At 43.4% G+C, this 19985-nt stretch overlaps 1 protein-coding gene across 1 annotated transcript; it reads right to left on the bottom strand.

The window, feature by feature from the left end:
- Positions 1-813: 813 nt before the first annotated feature.
- ube2j1 (ubiquitin-conjugating enzyme E2, J1) lies at positions 814-19466 on the bottom strand. The gene is made up of 8 exons (XM_030782148.1): positions 19221-19466; positions 10536-10609; positions 9868-9999; positions 8971-9055; positions 7283-7388; positions 5035-5164; positions 4230-4358; positions 814-2268 (listed from the first exon to the last, which is right to left on the bottom strand). The coding sequence occupies exons 1-8, from the start codon at positions 19249-19251 to the stop codon at positions 1978-1980; spliced, it is 978 nt and encodes a 325-aa protein (XP_030638008.1). The 5' UTR covers positions 19252-19466; the 3' UTR covers positions 814-1977.
- Between the last annotated feature and the right edge of the window lie 519 nt (positions 19467-19985).

The following is a 19985-nucleotide window of genomic DNA, read 5'->3' as shown; positions in this document are numbered from 1 at the left end:
CGCTGTTTCTCTTGCGTGTGATTGGTCCACCATCCACAGCTGTTTCTCAGCTTTAAACGGAGCAGGGAACTGCGTGCGCTACCAACACTTCGAGGTCATCTTCGACAAGGCAGAGTGACGTTATGCACATGGGTTTTGCACAACTGTCTCGGCACTTTCGGAAAAAACATGAGGGATTAGTAAAAATGCCTGTCCTCGTTCAACTCCCCCCCCCCCGAACGTTTCATTCGTTATAAATTTGAACGATCATGACAATAACAACAGACATCCTTCAGATTCCGCATTACCAAGAATGTTTATGTGTGAATTCAGCTGAGCTTCAGTCTATACACGCTATGTGTGTCCTCCGTCCGTTTTATTACGCATGGACAATGCGCAGTTTGGAGGTATAAAACTATATTTTGAAAATGTTAGTTCTAAAAGAACCCAAATGCAAGGAGGTTAAGATTGTTGCAAAGAACTGAATGTTCTGCACTCCGAGACCACTTTTACTGAACGTAAATCTCAGGGATTATTCCCTCGTGTACACACACACATTCACGCGAACGTAAGGTTTGAATGAGTCAAGCGATTGTCTGCTGGGTGTTAAGGAGAAACTATCATCACTATCTACCCTGCTGGCAGCGTCTGCACTGTCTACAGTGATTCCTCAGAGCTCAAAGGTGCAAAAAGACATGAAGGAGAACTGTTTTTCCTACAAGATTTTATTCATTTCAACTAGTTTGCAGAGAGTCTGGAGAGTAATGAATTCAATAACCGTATCTGGTTTAAACTGTACAGGCAAAACTCTAATGAACATAGAATATTCTGGAGACAGCCAGTACTCTGAGAAGTCTCAGAGTCAAATGTCAGTGTATTTGGGGAATTCCCTTTCCATTCATTTTGACCTTGAATGGTCACACTTCACACTGGATTTGCCTAAAGCACAACTCAACAGAATTTAGTTCTGTGCATATACATGCATTGTCCCTGTGTATAGTAATTACATATAAACCACCGTTGACAAGTGAGAAAACAACATGTGAATGTTGCATACCAGTTTGTTTCACCATGGACACAACAATATGAAGGTTTAAGGGAATCCAAATTAAACGGTGCAAGAAGAGCTGTAAGTACCCACATCTCTCTCCCCAGACACACTGTTTTTTGGCTGTTGAGACTCCGTAGAGATTTTCTCCCTTTTGACTTTCAAGTAAAACAAGAAATACAACACCTCTCATTTGCTGATGATATTAAAGCATCAAGGTGAAAATATTCTCTCTTTATTTCAACTGTTTTTTTTTTCTCTTTGAACTTTTTACAATGAAGGAGAAGTCACAGAAGTTTCACTCAAGTGGCAAGGTTTTGTGTGACAGAAAATGTGACAGAAAATAGTGACTATTGTACCGAAGTGCTTCATGATGTTTTAGATTAAATTATTCAAGATTAAATATTTTATTGTTTCATTTTCTAATACAATCCAAATAATCTATGCTTTTTATTTATGAGGGAGCACTTGTTTTAACATTTGCGAAACAGGCTGTCTAAGATTTAGAGATATTCAGATAAAAAGATTATGAAGCAAAAGCCCTTGTCCCCTGGGTTGGACAGGAGCCAGAACTTCAGTAGAATGCAGTACTTTTAAACACATTCAGTTACACGTTAAAACCGCCCCTCTCCGCACCGTCTTATCTTCAGCCTCCACAGGAATGCTTGTGTGCCTATATGGTAGACCAAACCCTCTTTATTAGATGTCAAATCCCCCAATAACCACTGAAATCTTCTCTCTCTCTCTCTCCTTCTGAGAATGTTTGGATAGGGAATAATTTCTTTGGCCGGCAGGGTTAAGGCAAACCTGTCCAGAGTAAGTAAGAGGGGGAATGGTCCAACTGGGGGCTGAGAGGAAGGCTGATTGGGCGATGGTGGCTCGGAGGGGGCGGGGTTTTTGAAGTTAAAATAAAACAAACAAATTAAAAAAAAAAGAAAAAAAAAAGTCAATCAAAGCTCGTAGTGGAAGCGATACTCGTTCGTCAGATAGATTCGGCGGAAGATGAGAGCGGCGAGGGCCAGAGTCAGCAGCACGATGAGGACGGCCGAGCCCGTGTGACTGGCGTCTGCGGGGGCGTTCGGGGCGGCGCCGGCGGCGACGGGGGACGCCGGGAAAGCGGCCCGGCGAGGAGGCTGCTGAGTCTGCTGTTGGGCACGGCGCTGGCGGGGACTCAGAGGGCGACTGGGAGGAGCGGCGGGGCTGGAGGAGGCCTCACTGGCAGCTGGACTAGACTGTTCTACCTGTAGGGTTTGGAGAAGAGAGGGCACTGGAGTAAATAACTACACATACAACGAAACGAAAAGAGTGACGGCGACACAGATGCGCACACACACACACACACACACACACACACACACGAATGAAGTCACATAGTAAACTACATAGATACGAACACACGTCAACACGCATCAAAACGAATAAACGCGCGCAAGCTCACAAAAAGGCACACGGGCGTCTCTGACATACAAAGATAAGCCAAGGCATACATGAGAACACATACATCCGCCCACACACGGAGTTGTTTTCATTCTTATTCCCAAAAGAGATCACAAACACCTCATGGCATCTTCCTGGAAGCACATCTGTCATGTTCCAAAGACCTGTCAGGCGCTCTCTAACGTATTTGCATATTCCTGAAAGTTCGAGAACGACTTCAAGAGCTTGAGCTATAACTGGGAGCGTGATACGGTCCTATAGGAAACACCACATCAACAGCTTGGCTCATGTCTCCTGACCAGAGAAGCCAAGTAGGAGTATTTTCAGAGCAGATACCCTAGTTTTACTTCTTCTGAGAGAGAAGTGATGCCTAACCTTTAGGCGGAATAGGAGAGTGCTGAGAGTAGAAACGCTCTTCTAATTAAAGTTGGAATGGAGGCACAACCAACACACACGCATGCGCGCACGCACACACACGCACACACACACACACACACACACACACACACACACACACACTGAGGAAACCAAGCACAGCTACCAAAACACCAAAGTACATATATCGAATCACACAGTCTCTCACACACCCACACACCCCTCCGTCATAACTCTTTTGTGTGGTCAGCTCTGGACAGTCCGGTCTACTGATTGGTTGGTTGACGGGGCGGTTGTGACAGATGGTTGACCCCTTGGTTGGATCTGACGACCATTTAACCCAAACTCTCACTCGACTTCAGTTTCCCCTCTGAGCGATGAAGCCTCACTAATTAAAACATGTCCAAGTACTGGTTATCACCAAGAAAAAAAAAAAGGCGTTTAAAATATACATTTTTCAAACAAATGTGGAGATGATAGTGACTAATTTCTTTCACAGTTGTTTCAATATGAGCTTGGGAGGGAGGGGGGAAATCATCATGGAAATAAGCGTAAAATGGAGATTTGTTAAATTTATAAAGCAGTCATTAAAATCGCGCTGAGCTCTTCTTTCATTTAAAAAAAAAAAAAAAAAAAAAAAGCTTCAATTACACTGTATGTGGGACGAGGCCAAAAATAATCACTATGTCTCTAACGCATACGAACCCGAAAACGTCTTTCGGGCTGCATGTAAACTGATGACACTGGCTTGGCTTCAAAGAAAAAGCCCATAACCGTTTGAACCCTCGCTGCCCAAAAGCCGCGTTCGGGCTGCTTGATCGTAGTAAAAGCTGCGCTGTTGGTCGGGGGCAGGAGGAGGAGGAGGAGGAGGAGGAGGCCGGGGGGGTGGGGGGGAGTTAGAGTACCGCCCATTACATAAAGCACTACGGGAGATGAGAACTGAATCACAGGATCACAGCGGTGCCTCTTCTGCTCTTTTTATCCCCCCCCCCCCCACAACCCCGAGGCTGAAGGACCCCCTGTTGCCAAGCTAAATTCACAATCAACTTTTTAATTTAATGAGCTTGTAAAAAAAAAAAATAAAAAAAAACCCCAACACTTCAGTGAAAAATGGGAAATAAGTGCACCAGGCATCTGTTGGGAGTGATGATCTGATGTGTGCTAATGAAATAATAACGACTGTATGCAGTGGGGTGTCTCTTTCTAGGTTCTCTCTTCTCTAGACAATGCTATTTAATGGGACGCTATGGACAATGCTGTTTAACAGCAACAGAGAAGTGATTAACTGGTAGTTCCCCTGCTGTGTGTGAATGTGCTTCAGTAGCGTGAGGAAGGAGCTTGTGAAAATTCATGTGTGTGTGTGGATATTGATGGATGTATTCTCACACACCTGCTCAGTTGCTGTTGGCTCCTTACTGTCTGACCCCCCTGACGTTGAAGCTTCGCTCTGCTGGGCGGTTGAAGGACTGCTCTCCGCTGCATTATTTACACTAGCTCTGGCCGAAGAACTGGACTCTGCCTGCAAAGATACACACACACACACACATACACAGAAAAAAGAAAGAAAGAAAGAAAAAAACCTGCTGTCATCAACAATGTACCAAGGCTGCTGGAGCCCTAAACACAATTTCCTGGAATACTGCTCTCCTGCTGCGAGTTCTTTTTGAAAAAAGCAGAAAGAGAATAAAACCGCTCCCAGTTTAATCTGATTATGACTAATGGCAACAGTGCAGGCACGCTCGGAGGGACCGGGCTTGCTGAGTCAAGCCACGCATGCATCATTCCTGCACTAGTGGTCACTTTGAAAACTGGAGCTTAATAACCGAAGGGAAGGGCATTCGAAGACTCTCAAAAGAAGTAGCCACCGCGCCGCAAAACGTTTCAGCCAATTTAAAAAAAAAAAACAAACCAAAAAACCCAGAGCGCCGTTATCTCTGCCCCATAGGCCATATCCACTATCTCTGTGGTCACTCTCTTGAAGGGTTTCGTCCCGGTCCTAAATTAACACACCTGACTGAAGGTGAAGTCAAAGTCTATAAGAGCCTCTGGATATTAGAGGTAAGCAGGTCAGGAAGAGACTGTAAATTCAGTCCCGCGGGAAGTTGGGGGGGGGGGGGGGGGGGGGGGGGGGGGGTCCGAAGGAGAGAGCCGATTCCTGTTGTTCTTATAGACATGAGATTCTGAGGGGCTGATACCTTAAAGCTGATCTGCTGAGCCCGTTCCTTGTCCGCGCGGTCCTCTGGGCGTGAGGCGCTGCCTGGAGACATGGGCAACAGTGCAGAGCGCATGGAACAACCACACGCTTCACAGCTGAAGTCTTGAGATCTGAGAAGCAGACAAACAAAACACACACACACACACACACACACACAATTTTAATGAGGCACTTAAGTCTTCCAGCATCCATCACAAACAGAACACCCTTTATTTAAGCCCTTCCCACACATAAAGCGAGGCTGCTCCAGAAAGCCACACAAAGCTCCCCATATATTCATTTAATGTACAGCTCAAACCGCATTCCTCGCTGATCCTCCTTTATGAACCGGGCTTAAACAAAACACATCGATAAACAATAAATTCAGGGGAGGGACTAATATAAAATCGTGTCGGTTCTGGAAAGTTCTGAGGAGGCGCGGCAGGTTTTGAGCGGTGAGAGGTGGTGAGTCAAAATGGTAAGTCTCAGTTTTAGGGATGATCCAGGTTGGGACCTGCTATGATGCAAGCCAGGTTCAATCTCTCATAACACCCTCCTCCAGAGGGATTCAGTCTTCCTCACACCCAGAGAGAGATACTCCTTTATGATGTGAGAGAGAAGAATCAGTTCAACTGGGCCAACGACACTGGCTGTCCACTGACTGTGGTAACAACACATGTGGTTTGGAGGTCTACAGCTATTACAGTGTAGATCATCAGAGTTATGTTTAGACCAAACTGTCCACCAACGGGTGGCTTCCTGAACAAAACCACATCACCTTTACACCACTTTTAATCTTTCTGGGTTGGATCAAATTGGATTGGACGTGACATCGTGTTGACATCACTGGACAGTCAAAAAGCGTGCTTTTATCTCCGCAACCACTGTATACTATCACGTTCAATACGCCTCATTCATTTTCAATAGTGCTGACGTAAGAGGTGGCATATCGGGACTTCCTGGCGTGAGACATAATGACACCAACCAAGTACTGAATGGTTTCTTCTCCTACAGTCAAAATTTCTCCAACTGGCATTATGTTTCTGAGTACGAGAGAAATAAAAAAACAAAAAAAAAAAAACCGGAAGAAATATGGATCTAGTGTACTGCTGAACAGTCGCCAGGAGCGACACATTGAGTGACAGCTCACACAATTAGCAACAGCAGAAGTGCGGGAGATAAGAGTGGACGAAAAGCGGAGCCTTTGTGTAAAACACAGCCGTGCGAGAGATTGAGAGAGGTGTCATTTTATTGAACAGAAATTTTTTGGGGGGGGGGGGGGCTGTAAAACATTTCCCCCCCCCGCCCCTCTTTCCCCGTCAAATCCAATCTCGAGGTGCTAATGAGATCGTCAGTCTGTAAAACCTCTTCATCCCCGGGTGATAATAAGGTGGAACCAGAAATCGGAAAACGTTCTTTTTGGTCCAACGTTCATCCCTCATCCCTTTTTCTTTCCTCCCGACCTTTTTCGTTTTTTTTTTTTTTTTTCGGATGGCAAGCCCGCACACGTGGCAGACAAAGACTCCACTCTGTGTCGATAATGATTTTTTAAGCCCTTGGGGCGCTGGGATGCTTAGTTGATCTTGTTTAGGAAACCGAGCTTTCCGCGCCTCTCTGGTGTCAATTATACGCCGCTCTAAACTTCATCATTGAACCCAGCAGTTGTAGCTGCCGCGGCTTCGTCGACAATTAGTTTAAATAAGTTCTCACAGATATGATAATGAGTTTCACTCGATACGAGCTGTCCTACATCTCTAATTCGGTTTGTTCTACCTTGTGTCAGTCACGCGAGTTATTCCATAAGTCTTAACACCCGCATTCCTCGTTGGCAATAGATGAAATTTAATAATTCATACCTCGAACAATGCACTGAGGCTTGACCGAGCTCCGGTCCATGTAAAATTTATCAGCTGGCTTCCTTTACAATGCACCATGTAATATGTTATTCAGTTTGATAAATACTCCCAGACTTTTATGTATAGCATTCGTGTCTTGAGTTGGTATGGAAAGTGTGTGGTCAGTGTTTGGTCAGTGTGTGTGTGTGACGATCATTCATATGCAGTGGAGTACACACACTCCTCAAACAAGTCACCTCTCCTCCAAAAGAAAAGAGGAAAATGTGAGAAAACAGAGACAGGATAAGACAGAGAGAGAGGACAGAAATAGAGAAAGAAAGAGTGAGAGAGTGTGAGTGATTTTGCAAGGGTGGGGGGGGCAGCAGCAGCAGTCTTTAATCACTTAAATCTTACTTTTTGGCCAGGGCCCTCCTCTCCTCAGGGGTGTAATCAAGAGATCCTATCGCTCCCTCTCCTTTGGTCGGCATGAATCCGATTATAGCTATTAGCGCCGTCCTTACTGAAAGAGAAATAAACAACACAGAAAGAAATGAAAAAAAAAGATGAGAGAGAGTGAGTGAGAGAAAGAGAGAGAGAGAAACAGAGAGAGAAACCCCTCTCGGCTCATGTCACGTCGCACTAGCAAAAAGGGACGGATGTGGCACACGCGAGATGCGGCGCGTTCTGTTGAGCCGAGTATCCGCGCGGTTACGTAACCAGGAGTAATGCTTTGTTTTGAGAGCATAAGCTAGGATTTGCCCCTGCATATCTGAGAGGAGATCCTCTCTCTCTCTCTCTATTGAAATCCCCAGCTGACGCAGAACACCTCGAACAATATGCCACTGTAGTGAGGGAACGAGGGAGACGCCAGGTCACCTGTGGTCATCAAACTCACTCACTGCAGATTATTAAACCGACTGTGCACATGGACCCGGGTGCATCACTCAATAAATACTAGAGTGAGCACAGATATTACGGCAAAACCACAAACAGGCTAGAAACTCTGTGGGGCTGGTAAAGCGCACACGAATATTTCCGGTAAAATGTTAACGTACAATTACAACGGATTTTTAGCTTTTGTATTTCTGTTTGTGAACAGGGGGGAAAAAGAGATGAGGCAAATTTTTTTAAATGTGCATAACTGCTGCGGTAAGTCTGGTCTTAAAAAGAGATAACAGATGGAGAGAGAAAGAGAAAGAGAGAGAGAGAGAGAGAGAGAGAGAGAGAGAGAGAGAGAGAGAGCCCCAACTAATGCCGTTAAAATCCACGGGAATAATGTGCGCCTTCGCGACAATATGCGGTCAAAAGAGTTTAGGTGGATATTTGTTTACCAACATGATTCAACGTCATGCTTGAACATCTATCCTAAAAAAAAAAATCCTCCACACGCCAGTCAGACGTGACACCTCGAAAAAAAAAAAACAAGGAAAAAACGAAAGGTCTACTAAAGCCAAAATACTGAGAACAAATTCACTTGGATCCAGTCCCTGGGCGTGTTCCGTGAGCTGTTCTGCTCTGAGACAGGACAGATTAATTGGAGATATCATAAATGAAAAACTAGGAGAATGAGTAAAAAAAGTCTAGCCATGAAGGCTGGAGAAGGCTGCATTTCACATTCAAGAGAGACTTTGGAAGCAGACCAAATATGTGTCCAATTTTTCCTAATTTTCCAGATAAGTCTCTGTTGGTCAAACTGCTGTGAAGTCTATTTTTCACATGGCAAACTTTCTCAATTTTTTCAATTAAGAGATGGAGAAAACACCAACAGAATTTTTTTAGGAGGCAAAAAAAAAACTGCCTATGCGAAAAAACATTAGCATACTGTCTTCATTTATATTCAAACGAACCCCTTAATCTCTCATTTGCTAATTCTTGTCCCCGTTAGGCAGAGAGAAGTGATGCTATGTTTAGTATGGGAGCTAACGCATGTTCGTGTGTGTGTGTGTGTGTGTGTGTGTGTGTGAGTGTGAGTGTGAGCGTGAGTAAGTAAGAGGGTGAGTGATTGAGCTTGGGCTCACGAGTGTGTTTGTGTGTGGCAGTGTGAGTGTGAGTGTCTTAACGTGTGTCTTCTGACTGTGTGTTTTTGAACTGTTGGTACCCACTGCTCCAGGACGGCTGCCAGGTCTCAGGGTGATGGCCAGAGATGCTTAGACAGATCTTCTTTCCAACTTCAAACCGTCCATTAGGCTGAGAGACAGAGAGAGAGAGAGAGAGAGAGAGAGACAGAGAGAGAGAGAGAGAGAGAGAGAGAGAGAGAGACAGAGAGAGAGAAAGAGAAAGAGAGAGAGAGAGAGTTGAAAGGAGAGAATTCTTCATGAATCTCATAAATCTTACTTTTGGCCCGACAGAGTGCTCAGAACTTATTCCAATCAAGGCAACACGACCAAACAAGGAAGCAAAGAACAGTGAAAGAACAGAGAGCTTAAAACAAAGAGTAAAGAAAAGAGATGAGACAGACTGACAGTGAAAACAAATACTGATCTGTGAACATCAAGTCAACCAGAAGAAGGGAAACAGAAGAAAGGCATGACATATCCTAAGAGACAAAAGCAAACTCTGTCACAGTGAGAAGAAAAGAGAGAGGGAAAATAAATAAAAAATGCTTTGTATTTGCAAATTACACACACACACACACACTTAGTAATCACAATATCAAGATAACATTCGCTGCATAATGTGAAGAAGTTCTCAAACCAGTCATAAACAAACAATTTCATCTGAATATTACAAAATTGCTAATTACGAAAGTCAAGTACGTAGCCAGTGCTGTGTCAAAAGTGGGTTTTGTCTGACATTGCATATTCCATGTGATCAAACTGAGAAAAGCTCAGATGTAACATTGAATCAGACTGTCTGAAGGTGACCCTTTGATCACTGGGTAGAAATGTCTAGTAACTCTCATCCACTGTGTTTCTCCCGCTGACTGACAGAGAGAGGGGGTGGGCTGGGCCGTAGGGGGAGGGGTAAGGGGGTGAGGGGGGGGTATTGTCATGTCTTACTGTGAGGAGAATGATGCTGGGAGGTTTCATGGGGTACTCTGGGGGCAGGACGATCCTTCCGTGGTAGACGCCGCCGTCAAAGTCGGAGTCAGGGGGCCCGCGGACAGTGAAGTGCCACTCAAAGAGGTTATCCTGGGGACCGAAAACCATCAGAAATAGACATGTCAGAGCCTATCTGGAAACCTGTGCCTTTCTGAAGATCTCCCTCTTTGACTGTAACACGCAGGGGCTGGGCTACGCCTCAAACTAGTCTTCAGAAAACCTGCTTGACAACACATTATCACTCTCGCCTAGCGCCAACACAGTGGACTCCACTGGGTGGGGGGGGGGGGGGGGGGGGGGGGGGTGCAGCATGGCTCTCACTGGCTGAATGTCTTAATACAAGACAAGCCTGTGTTGTATTGTGCTGTTCAATGTGTCCCCAGAACTGGAGCTGAAAAACATAGGTCTAGACTGAGATTAGCTTCAATCAGGGCCTGCAGTTTTTTTTCCATCAGTTTGACATTAAAAGATAATTTCTATTCAGGAAACAGGCGTATGCCCTCCTAAAACAATCAGAGAAACAGCTGTTGGTAAGGCCGAAGGCCAGCAGACCTTTTGTACCACAGGACCCCGAATCGTCCATCATTAGTCCAGGCACATTTAAAGTGATTTTAGGTGATGCTCACCTCTAGTGGTTGGGCATGGTAGTGCTCAGTGGGGTCGCGTAGTTCTGCCGCTTCCTTCATTAACCTCTTCACCGCTATCATCCAAAAGAAAGAGAGAAGAGAAAACAAACAAAAACAAAAACAGCGTTAGTGCCCCTTAGGGCAGACACCAAGCTTTAAAGAAGAGCGTGGTTCACCTCCGACTCTGCCGAGAACAGATTTTTTTTTTTCCATCTTGTCTGACCTTATCTGGCGAGAGGGCCTTGATGTTTGATTCGAGACTGAAACAACAGCATAAGAATTATAGTCAGTGAGGCAACGCTAACACAGGCAGACAGCGGATGGGGCGGAAAGACATAACAACACGTGCCACGACGGGCAAAACAGCGCTAACAACTCATATTTACTCGCCTGCCACTATTTTTTAAGCTCTGTGAGTATCTTTAGCTTTGCTGGAGTTTTGGTGGTTAGGGCTAAGCAAGGGCTAAGTTGGAGTTCGTGCAATTTCAAACCGATCAAACGTTTGAGACTTTCAGAGAGAAAAGATTTTGAGATACAGCGCTATTTTTTCACCGTGTTATCCCTTTGCTTCGTTAACGTAACAATTGATGGATATGTTTTGACAGAAACTAAATTCTTCTGAACGTCTTGAAAAAGGAAGCACAAACAAATACCACGGGAAAAAAACAATAACAAAAACAAAAATAACAAAAAAAAAGAAAGAAAAAAATAACTGCGTTGGAACGGTACATTCTCATAAAACTGAACGAGACAGCGTGACTGTTGATGACAACGCTACACAATGGCACAGCTCGTGACTCCAAGACGTTCTTTTTTTTTTCCCCCTTGGAAAACTGACGAAAGCCGAAATGTGCCGCCCACATCTTGTCCCGAGGCACTGAGCCTAGTCCATCAGCGCTTTACGCCGGAGTCAGTCAGCCAGTGCCGCTGGAACGTTGTTAATTAGGGTTCGCTGCAAAAATGACGTAAACAACTTCTCTTCAGATAGCGAGGTTAATCACAACCCATAGCTGTGTTAAATACGCGCTGTACGAACCTACTCTCAAATGCAAGGAACATCTGCTTAGGGTTGAACCTTTGACTTGACCATCAATGTACATTAGTGCGCGCGGTTTTAATCTGGGTGAAGAGCGACTAAAGGATCTTATACGGGGCTTTCTGTAGGAAGGGATAGAGAGAGACAGAGAGGTCCTGACCCTACAATTCCATTTAATACGGGCTTTAAATATTCCTATGTTCCAAACGCCACGATGGAACGGCCCCGCACAGATCGCATTGATTAAAGCTTATCGCCATTTGCTTGTTTTACATCATCCCTTACTTACATGGCTTTTCATTTCTCATCGATGCAGTGAAGTTATCACCAGTTGCTCTCCTCTGCCCGTACGTGTGAATCTGTCTGTGTGACGTTTATTGATATCAACCAAAGGTCCTTGAAGCTTCATACTGTAGCAGGATGCATCTGCCGACTTGACTTAGAACATCAAACGCCATAGCCAACGGGCAGAATCAGCCAAGAAAACTTTCAATTAAGCATGCCATGTATTTCCAGCTCAAGTTCAAAGTCTATTATTGTCCACACGGCAAAAGAACTTCAGACTGAATTTCTAAATTGGTATTTGTGACGATGAAAAACATCATTACATGTGCTATGTTATTTAGATTAGCCAACAGGCCAAATGCATGAACAGTATTAAAATACTACACAATAATTCATTATATAGAGTGGGATATATCTCTGACATAACTGCTGCCTTCAGTTCATTACTACAGTAAACTACATTAAGTGCGTGATTCAATCGTGTCTAATGATGTTTTTTTTCTAAATGGTCCCATACTTTGTTCCTTATAAGGGATCATTTTCGGTGATCTTCATTTTGTCAGAACAGCTCTCTACCATTCCCCTTCCACCATAAGGTTTAACATTATTATTTACTAGCATGAGGACTATTCCACAAAACAGGATTTTTTCACTTAGCTCAATAACCTCAGAAAAAAAGTCAAGACTGTCCGACAGGACTCGGCTGTTCCGTAACTGTTCTCCTGCTGAACAGTTTTGAGCTACAGTTCATGTCAAAGGAAACATTGTGGGATGAACGCAGACTCTGATTACCACAACTGCATTATGGAAAGAGGAGGGTCTCCAACTGTGTCTCACTCAACTCAATTCACATCTCCTCACAGCATTTACCGAACAACCGTTATCAGCCGAGAAATAAATTAGAAAGCTTCTTTCACTGGCCAATAAGCCCTCTTGGCAGTCAAGTGGCAAAGAAAAGTTGTAGGCACCGTGTCAAAATGATCTTTTGTGGTGAGCTTATTGTAACCGAGCCTTTTTACCTGAAATTGGAAAATAATTGCAAAAGTGGAAAGTGGAACAAACTTGTTTTTTTTTTTCGCCAATGAAATTGCTTTTGGAATCCATTTGAATTTAAACGGATGCAGCGCGCGAGAGATGAAGCCCCAGGACAGAGAGAAAAAGACAGAGAGAGAGAGAGAGAGAGAGAATCCCGTGTCCACAGGGGAGCGGGACGGAGGATAAGAAAAAGGAGGATGGGGTCAACAATACACGAGCTTCCCAGGGCACGTGTTCCTCAGACCTGGCCTCCGGCCACATATTACGATGAAGTGAAAATCAGTAATTGAAGGAAGAGTACAGAGGGAGGGGATGTCAGAGCCTGTGAAATCAGCTAGAGAGAGAGAGAGAGAGAAGAGAGAGAAGAGAGTCCACCCAATGCTGTACTCGGACTCCTCAAAGGCATCAGAACCCCAGAGGACACTGGGTCACTGTAAGGGCACAGGCCTTAACACTACAGCAGTCCTCATTACCAATCATCCCACTCATTATTCAGCACAGAAGCCACAGTGATGGGCTGTTAGCACGGAGTGGGGACAATGCCGCAAGTGCGGACGGTCATAAACAGATAATTATTATGGGACTATGTTTCACATCTTGAGATTTGAAAATGAATTCAAGATTAATTAGCGACAGTCTGCGGGTTGGACGAGAATCAAGTCGAGACAAGTCGAGGCAAACGTTAAGAGAATAATGAAAGACGTATACTAATAACCACATTTCAGTCATAAGTCTCACCTATAATTAAACTGTCAGCCGTTTCAACTGATCAGATAAGATGTTAATGCAAAGGGTCTGTGGCCAGTGAGACGTCCAGTGATGAGGTCAATAAAACTGTCAGAAGAATAAAAAAAGACAACTCAGAATATTGACATCGACCAAAAATGACAAGTCTTCACTTTTATGCAAGAAAAAAAAGTCAGACTTTATTCCATGTTTTATCTTCACTTGACAGGAATCGGGAACGATTTGAGAGACGTTCTCTTCCAAGCCCTCCAATCCTTTTCAGAGAACGCATTACTGCCTGACAGAGGCAATGAAGCAATCACTCCGTCAAAAGGGAAAAAGTAAAACACAAAGTCTCAAAAATGTGTTGTTTCTTATCCGGATGGAAGGAAGGGATGTGGAATTCACACCGATGCTTTAAATGTTTATTCTTTGTGTTGTAATGTTGGCTGTAGGGATCAGACATTGTCAATAGCTGGAAATGCCCATTTGGCAACAGGGTCTCTCTGTCTTTATAATACAGCGATATGCCCAGATTATCATCAACAGAAAAAAAAAAACAAACCATCTATCCAAATATTTTTGGAACAGCTTGCGTGACGGGTTAAATATAGATGATTTAGAAGAGTTAAGCTTCCAGAAAGAGAAAGCTGCCACACAACAAAGCTGGAAAAGCATGTGGCAAGTCCTACATTGGAATAAAAGTAGAACGGGAAACAGATGAATCAGAATAAAGTTTACGTAACTGTTGGAGCTAATCACAATGTTACACTGCGTTACATTGAAATGCAAATCCATTTCTGTTGAATTTAGCAAGGTCAGTCTGAGGTACTTTGTCACTATTTTGAATATTTCATAGCCCAAAATGGAAAGGCTTTCTGAGGTGAAATGCAAGAATGTTTGTTTCAACAACAATTTTTTTTAAGGAACCAACCAAATGATCATGCTTTTATTTTATGTTATATTTTATGTTAAATGTTATGGGTTTTTTTTTTTTTTTTTGGTTCTGTGAGGGCAAAAAAAAAAAAAAAAAATGAACAGTGTAAATAAATGTAAATATAGCAGGAAAGCAGAACGTTATGGGCACTATATAAAGCACATTTGTGTTGTAGTGCTCTGTATGCGAACTGTGAGGGTCAGGAGAGATGACCAGTCCATAGGGCCTATGGATCTGTAGCTTGTATCCTCAGAAAAAAAAAAAAAAAAGAGATCGATTTCGGCTAACATGCTTTGTACTGACCCTGAGGAGGAGTTGAAAACCTTGGCAGGAATAAACTACTGAGCAAAATCGTTCTATTTGTATATGAATGTAAACGTGAGTGTCTCTGTGGGGGTTTCTCTTCCAGTGTTGGAACCAAGGCCTTTGTTGTCTTGTACGCTGTCACATTTGTCTCTCGCATCTGCAGCAGTGGGGAAGACGAGGCCCCTGACAGACTGTGAAAGTTCATCCAGTCCAGACTACGCCACAGCACTCCCAGAAGACCATGTTAGGAGCCTACAGGTCCGGCCTTTGTCCTTTTCCCTTGAAACAGCAGTTGAGGGCGTTCACACGTCGTCCAACCAGGGAAACGAAAGGGAACACGCGTCGACATACCCTCCCTGCAGTGTGAACTTTATGTGGTGTTGTGCTTCGTGTTTCTTTGGCAAAAATTCAAGCAGTGGGAACCACAATGGGATAAGACATTTTCATGCCCTGCGGTTGTGTTACAGCCTATGCTTCCCTGTTTTTTTTCCCAGCAAAGCTTAGCTCTCTCTCTATCTCTCTCTCGAAGGACCCACACATACCCGCTCACACAGTCGTGTATAGGTCTGTGAGACACTGCAGAGAAGCAGGGAAGATTCTAACAGACACCTGTTGAGGCTGGTGTGCTACCATCTAGACAAGGTAATGAGAGCGAGGGGTCCGTCTGGGCTTTGACCACTGGGTTTCTATCAGAGAAGATGGATCCTCGGTGAGAGAAAGCACCGCAAACTGAGATAACCTACCATGTTATGGTCGCCATGCCAACCAGACCTCTGTCTGTGTGCACCTGCAAAGCCAAATCTAATACATTCACCATGGGATGTGAACTGGTAGAATCTGCGGATCTGGGATTTCAGTAGCAGGAGAGGCCTTGAAGCCCCTCATCTTTTGGAGAAAGCTCTAACGGTATGCTGATTACAGACCCCTTCAACAAATGTTCTAAGGGTTTTCTAAGGTTTTCCGTTGGGGTTTCACATGGGGGGAGGGAAAAAAAAAAAAAACCTTTTGAAATTCCCTTAGAAGCCCTGCATAGGTGATGAATCATTAAGCAAAAAGTACAGTCTGCTATGTTGCCATGAGAAATTCACTTTGTTATGACTGTAACACCAAAGGAAAAGGCTGGACGCTCAACATCCACTGGTACGTTTTTGTTTACATAAAATTCTTCTTAACCCAAGACACATGCTTATTTTTTTTCACTCCCAAAGTGGAAATTATATAACTCTTGACACAAACAAGTGTCAAAACAGCACTTTCACATATTAAAAATACATTTTGATATGTGCCATAACTTTGCAGCTGTATAGTAATGCAGAAAAACTTAAAGGGGCTTGACAGGCCATGCGGTGCGATTTGTGTAAGCCGACACATTAGCAAAACAACAGGTTGACTGTGAGGAAAAAAGCTTGTGGAATTACAAACAGCTCTGAATGTGAAGTTTTTTCAAGTCGCACTGTGGTTACAACCATGCAAGCACTGGCCAGAGACAGATCTAACCTCTGGATCCTAGCACAGCTGAACACAACCCCACAAACCATGTTCTTCAGTCAAATTCATCTGGTGGAGGGATTAAAGGCTGGCTCCATTTGAAATAGAAGCCAGCTCTTAAATGTTCTGGCTCAGTTGTCATGGAGGAAGGAAGCAAAAAAACGAAAAAAAAAAAAAACCCTGAGGAGTTTATTTTACTTTTGAGTGTGTGGGCGGTCAAATCGGTTTGGTCGTGGATCATGGCTGGTGCATCCATCTTTCCGTGTTTAGAGGGGACAAGCTCAAAGAACAGAGAGATTCCTCCAGTAGAAACACCAGCCCTCCCTCTTCCTCAGTAAAAGCAGTGTGGGCTGACTGAGGTTAGTGACGGTCCCTGTTTATGTCTGCTACCGCATGACTTGTCTGTGTTGAACCGTTTCGCTGCCGCAAGGTTACTGCAACTGATTACGTAAATATCGTTTGAATCATTTGCCCCAAACACAAACATAACTGCACTAAGTTAATTGCACGTGGTGATCCTCCTGCTTTGGATCAGAGTCAACTTCATACAGGTCTACAATTAGCCTAGGAACTTATCCAAAGCACTACCATCCCAAGGTCAGGAGCCTTGATACCTATATGGTTTTTTAACACATTTTCTGGTAGAATAAAGCCTGTTAGGTGGACTATAGCCAAAATATGATATCAGGTAGCATAAAATATTTGACACGTCCATAAATAGTGTTTTTTTACTTTTGACAAGTATAAAGTATAAAGGAAGCAGTGAAACATATACGTATGTCCGTGAGTTAAACAGTCATTTTTTCCTGCTAAAAATAAACAAAAACAAAAAAATACCTACAAGTCTCACCAAACAGGAAGGGACAAGTGCAGTCTCTTTGAGTTACATTGGGAGGCATCAGAGCAATTGTCCACTCCCCCTCCTTTTGTGACACTGTTCTCCAAAATGCCGGGATATAGTCTGACAAAGACACCCTTGATTATATTTGTAGACCCCCTCCCCCACCCCCTTCATCTTATTCTTCCTCAGAACAACGATGAGTCAAAGTGACAAGAAATCCCTCTGCTCCCGGACGGGCCCCCAGACTCTAGCTGTGCCCTGGGTTTCAGTCAGTGACCAGGAGGAAGCGGATTACAACGCAATACACAGAATCGGCTTATGCAACACATTTTAGTATTGCATGGAGACAGTTCGGGGTATGTGCTAGTTGTGAGGCGTGGTTATGTAAAAAAAACAACAACGTGGTTTACAAGACACTACAACTCTCTAGCAGGGCAACAGGACAGTCCGGTGATCTTTCCCGTGGCTCTAAGCTTTCTGAGGTTCATATTTGGCTAAAATAGGCTACCTAATAAATGAACCCGAACGATCGAACACACCCTAGTAGAGATGCATGGTTTCTTTTGGTGATCTCCTTACTCTCTTCATTATAAATCTGACCACAAGCCATAGGTGAAAACTCATGGTATAGGTTTAATAGAGCTTCTCAGAGGGGTTTCCTCTGAATTTCAGGAAGCTGACTTAGTCTGTTTTATCAATTCAAACATGAAGCAGCAAAGGAAAAAAAAGATATTCAAAACTGCTGGTGTTCTTAGCCAAAAGAAAGAACATGTGTCCCTGTAAGGCTGCAGATACAATTTACTATAAATAAAATACAGGCATGTGAGCCAATGATCATGCAAATGGCAAGAGGCCCACGTCTCCCGTGGAAAAGAAAAGGAGAAAATGTACTTGGACAGGAGTAAAAACCAACATCCAAACAGAGAGACCTGTTTGCAGTCTGGCTGTGGTAACATTTGCATTTGTAACAAAAGGGTTTACACTATGCTGTGTAGGAAGGGTGTTATGCAAAGATGCTCCCTAACATCTGACTCTAAAGCCTTCGAATATGCACAGACTAGCCAACATCCCGGCCTTTCCAAGCATAACCAATAAGATCTATTTTGAGAGAGCTGTGAGAATCCAACATGTGCACAGGAAGTGAAACAGACCAAATGTATTCCACTGAGAATGATTAGTGTCAACCAATCAACACCACTTTTTTTTTTTATGGGGGGGGGGGCTGTGTGTGAAATAGTGCGTGTCGGTACAACAAGCCCTCAGTTTCCTGGGGACGTCTGGCTCCTCTAAAGTCACATTATGTACAATACTTCATGTAACGAAGCAACATTTACATTTTAGCAGTCTTGATTATAATCGGTTATTGACTTTCAAGCTTCTCATTGTTCAAATTATGCTCGTGACATCACTATTTCTAATCACCTGGAGATATTTGTGCTTAACGTAGTGTGTGCGGTTTTATTGGTGCTTACAGGTAAAAGGCATATACGTCAACTGTTGGGATTGTCCAGCTGTCAGAATAGTTTTCACCACTAGCTATGTATGTTAGTTGAGCCTATAAACCAAATACAGCTAAAACTGCAGTTTCGTGTGAAGAGAATGTGTAAACGCTGGCTAAGAGACAGTGTTATTAATACAGCTGAAGAATAAAACTTCCGCCAAAGTCATCAATTTAAATACTTAACCTGTCATTGTAAAATAAGCTCTCCATGAAGCTAACTAAAACTTGCTATCGCTACTGCTAACAGCTGCAGGTTCAGGAAATGGTCGCCAAATTTGGGTAAACCGAAGAATCAAGACAGATTCACAACTGTTAACTGAAATATAGTTGAAAAATGTTGTTATCAATATGTTCAAAAAGAGAAAGTGTGACCAGTATGTCAGTACAATTCAGTTGGGCAGCTTGAGCTAGCTACGTAGCTAACAAGCTAACTAGCGAGCAAGACAAAGATTTTAGATACAAGACACCGCTTTTTATTACATTGTCTAATGTACCGTGGAATAAAGGTACAAAAGGATGTTTATACATACCTGGACTCTTAAGATTATATTTGCTCTCCATCTTAAAGACTCGAAATCGAAAAGGAAACGAATGTTAGCTTTCCACCTGCTGACAACTGTTTTTGCTTCGCAACTGTCTTCCGCTTGAAGTTCCAAAACATGCAGCCAATATGTTGAGCTCGGGTTGTTAGCTACCAGGGGAAATCTTCAGGGCTGAACTTGACCTGTTGTCATGTCAGGTCGTTAGTACTGACGTGGCAGATTTTTTTCTGTTTGAAATATCTCACCGTTCCTAAAAATGTCCACTGAAAAACGAAAACAAGAACTAGGAATTTGAATGGCAAACTTTATTGGCATGCTGTTGTCACCAGACGATGGTTCTCACTCTGTTTCAATCGCTGCATCCTTGTTTTGAATTGAATGTTTTTTGTCTCTCACTTCCCTTTAATTACAACTTCTGTGCAGTCCTTGCTCAAAGTTGGTTGGTTATCCTCCTCCGTTATTAATGGCTCACATGAGACATAGTCACATAACATAACACATAACTCTTCAAGTATGCTCAGGTAATTATGGGGAAAGACAAAATGAATTCTAACTACATTCAAAGTGAGACCTTGATAAAGTAAATCTGTAAATAAACCCTGTAGCTTTAATACATGTCTTAAAGTGTAGGTGAATGCAAAGAACTAGGACAGTTACTCATGGGGGAAACAAACTACACAGTTCAGAACAGCAGAGTTTGTGTAAAAATTATTAAGGACCCTCTGGGTGAGTGCGGTAAAATTTTATGAGAAT

This window comes from Chanos chanos, chromosome 8, assembly GCF_902362185.1.
Source record: "Chanos chanos chromosome 8, fChaCha1.1, whole genome shotgun sequence".
Lineage (NCBI taxonomy): Eukaryota > Metazoa > Chordata > Actinopteri > Gonorynchiformes > Chanidae > Chanos > Chanos chanos.
The sequence above is the reverse complement of the archived record's forward strand: the minus strand, read 5'-3'. Positions and strand labels throughout refer to the sequence as shown.

Excerpts from the sequence above, each read along its gene's own strand:
- ube2j1 (XM_030782148.1), bottom strand. The coding sequence starts at position 19,251 with ATGGAGAGCAAATATAATCTTAAGAGTCCAG. Across the intron at positions 9,056-9,867 it reads CCAGCATCATTCTCCTCACA|CCTAATGGACGGTTTGAAGT; the intron begins GTAAGACATGAC and ends TCTGTCTCTCAG. Across the intron at positions 4,359-5,034 it reads CTCAGCAGATCAGCTTTAAG|GCAGAGTCCAGTTCTTCGGC; the intron begins GTATCAGCCCCT and ends GTATCTTTGCAG.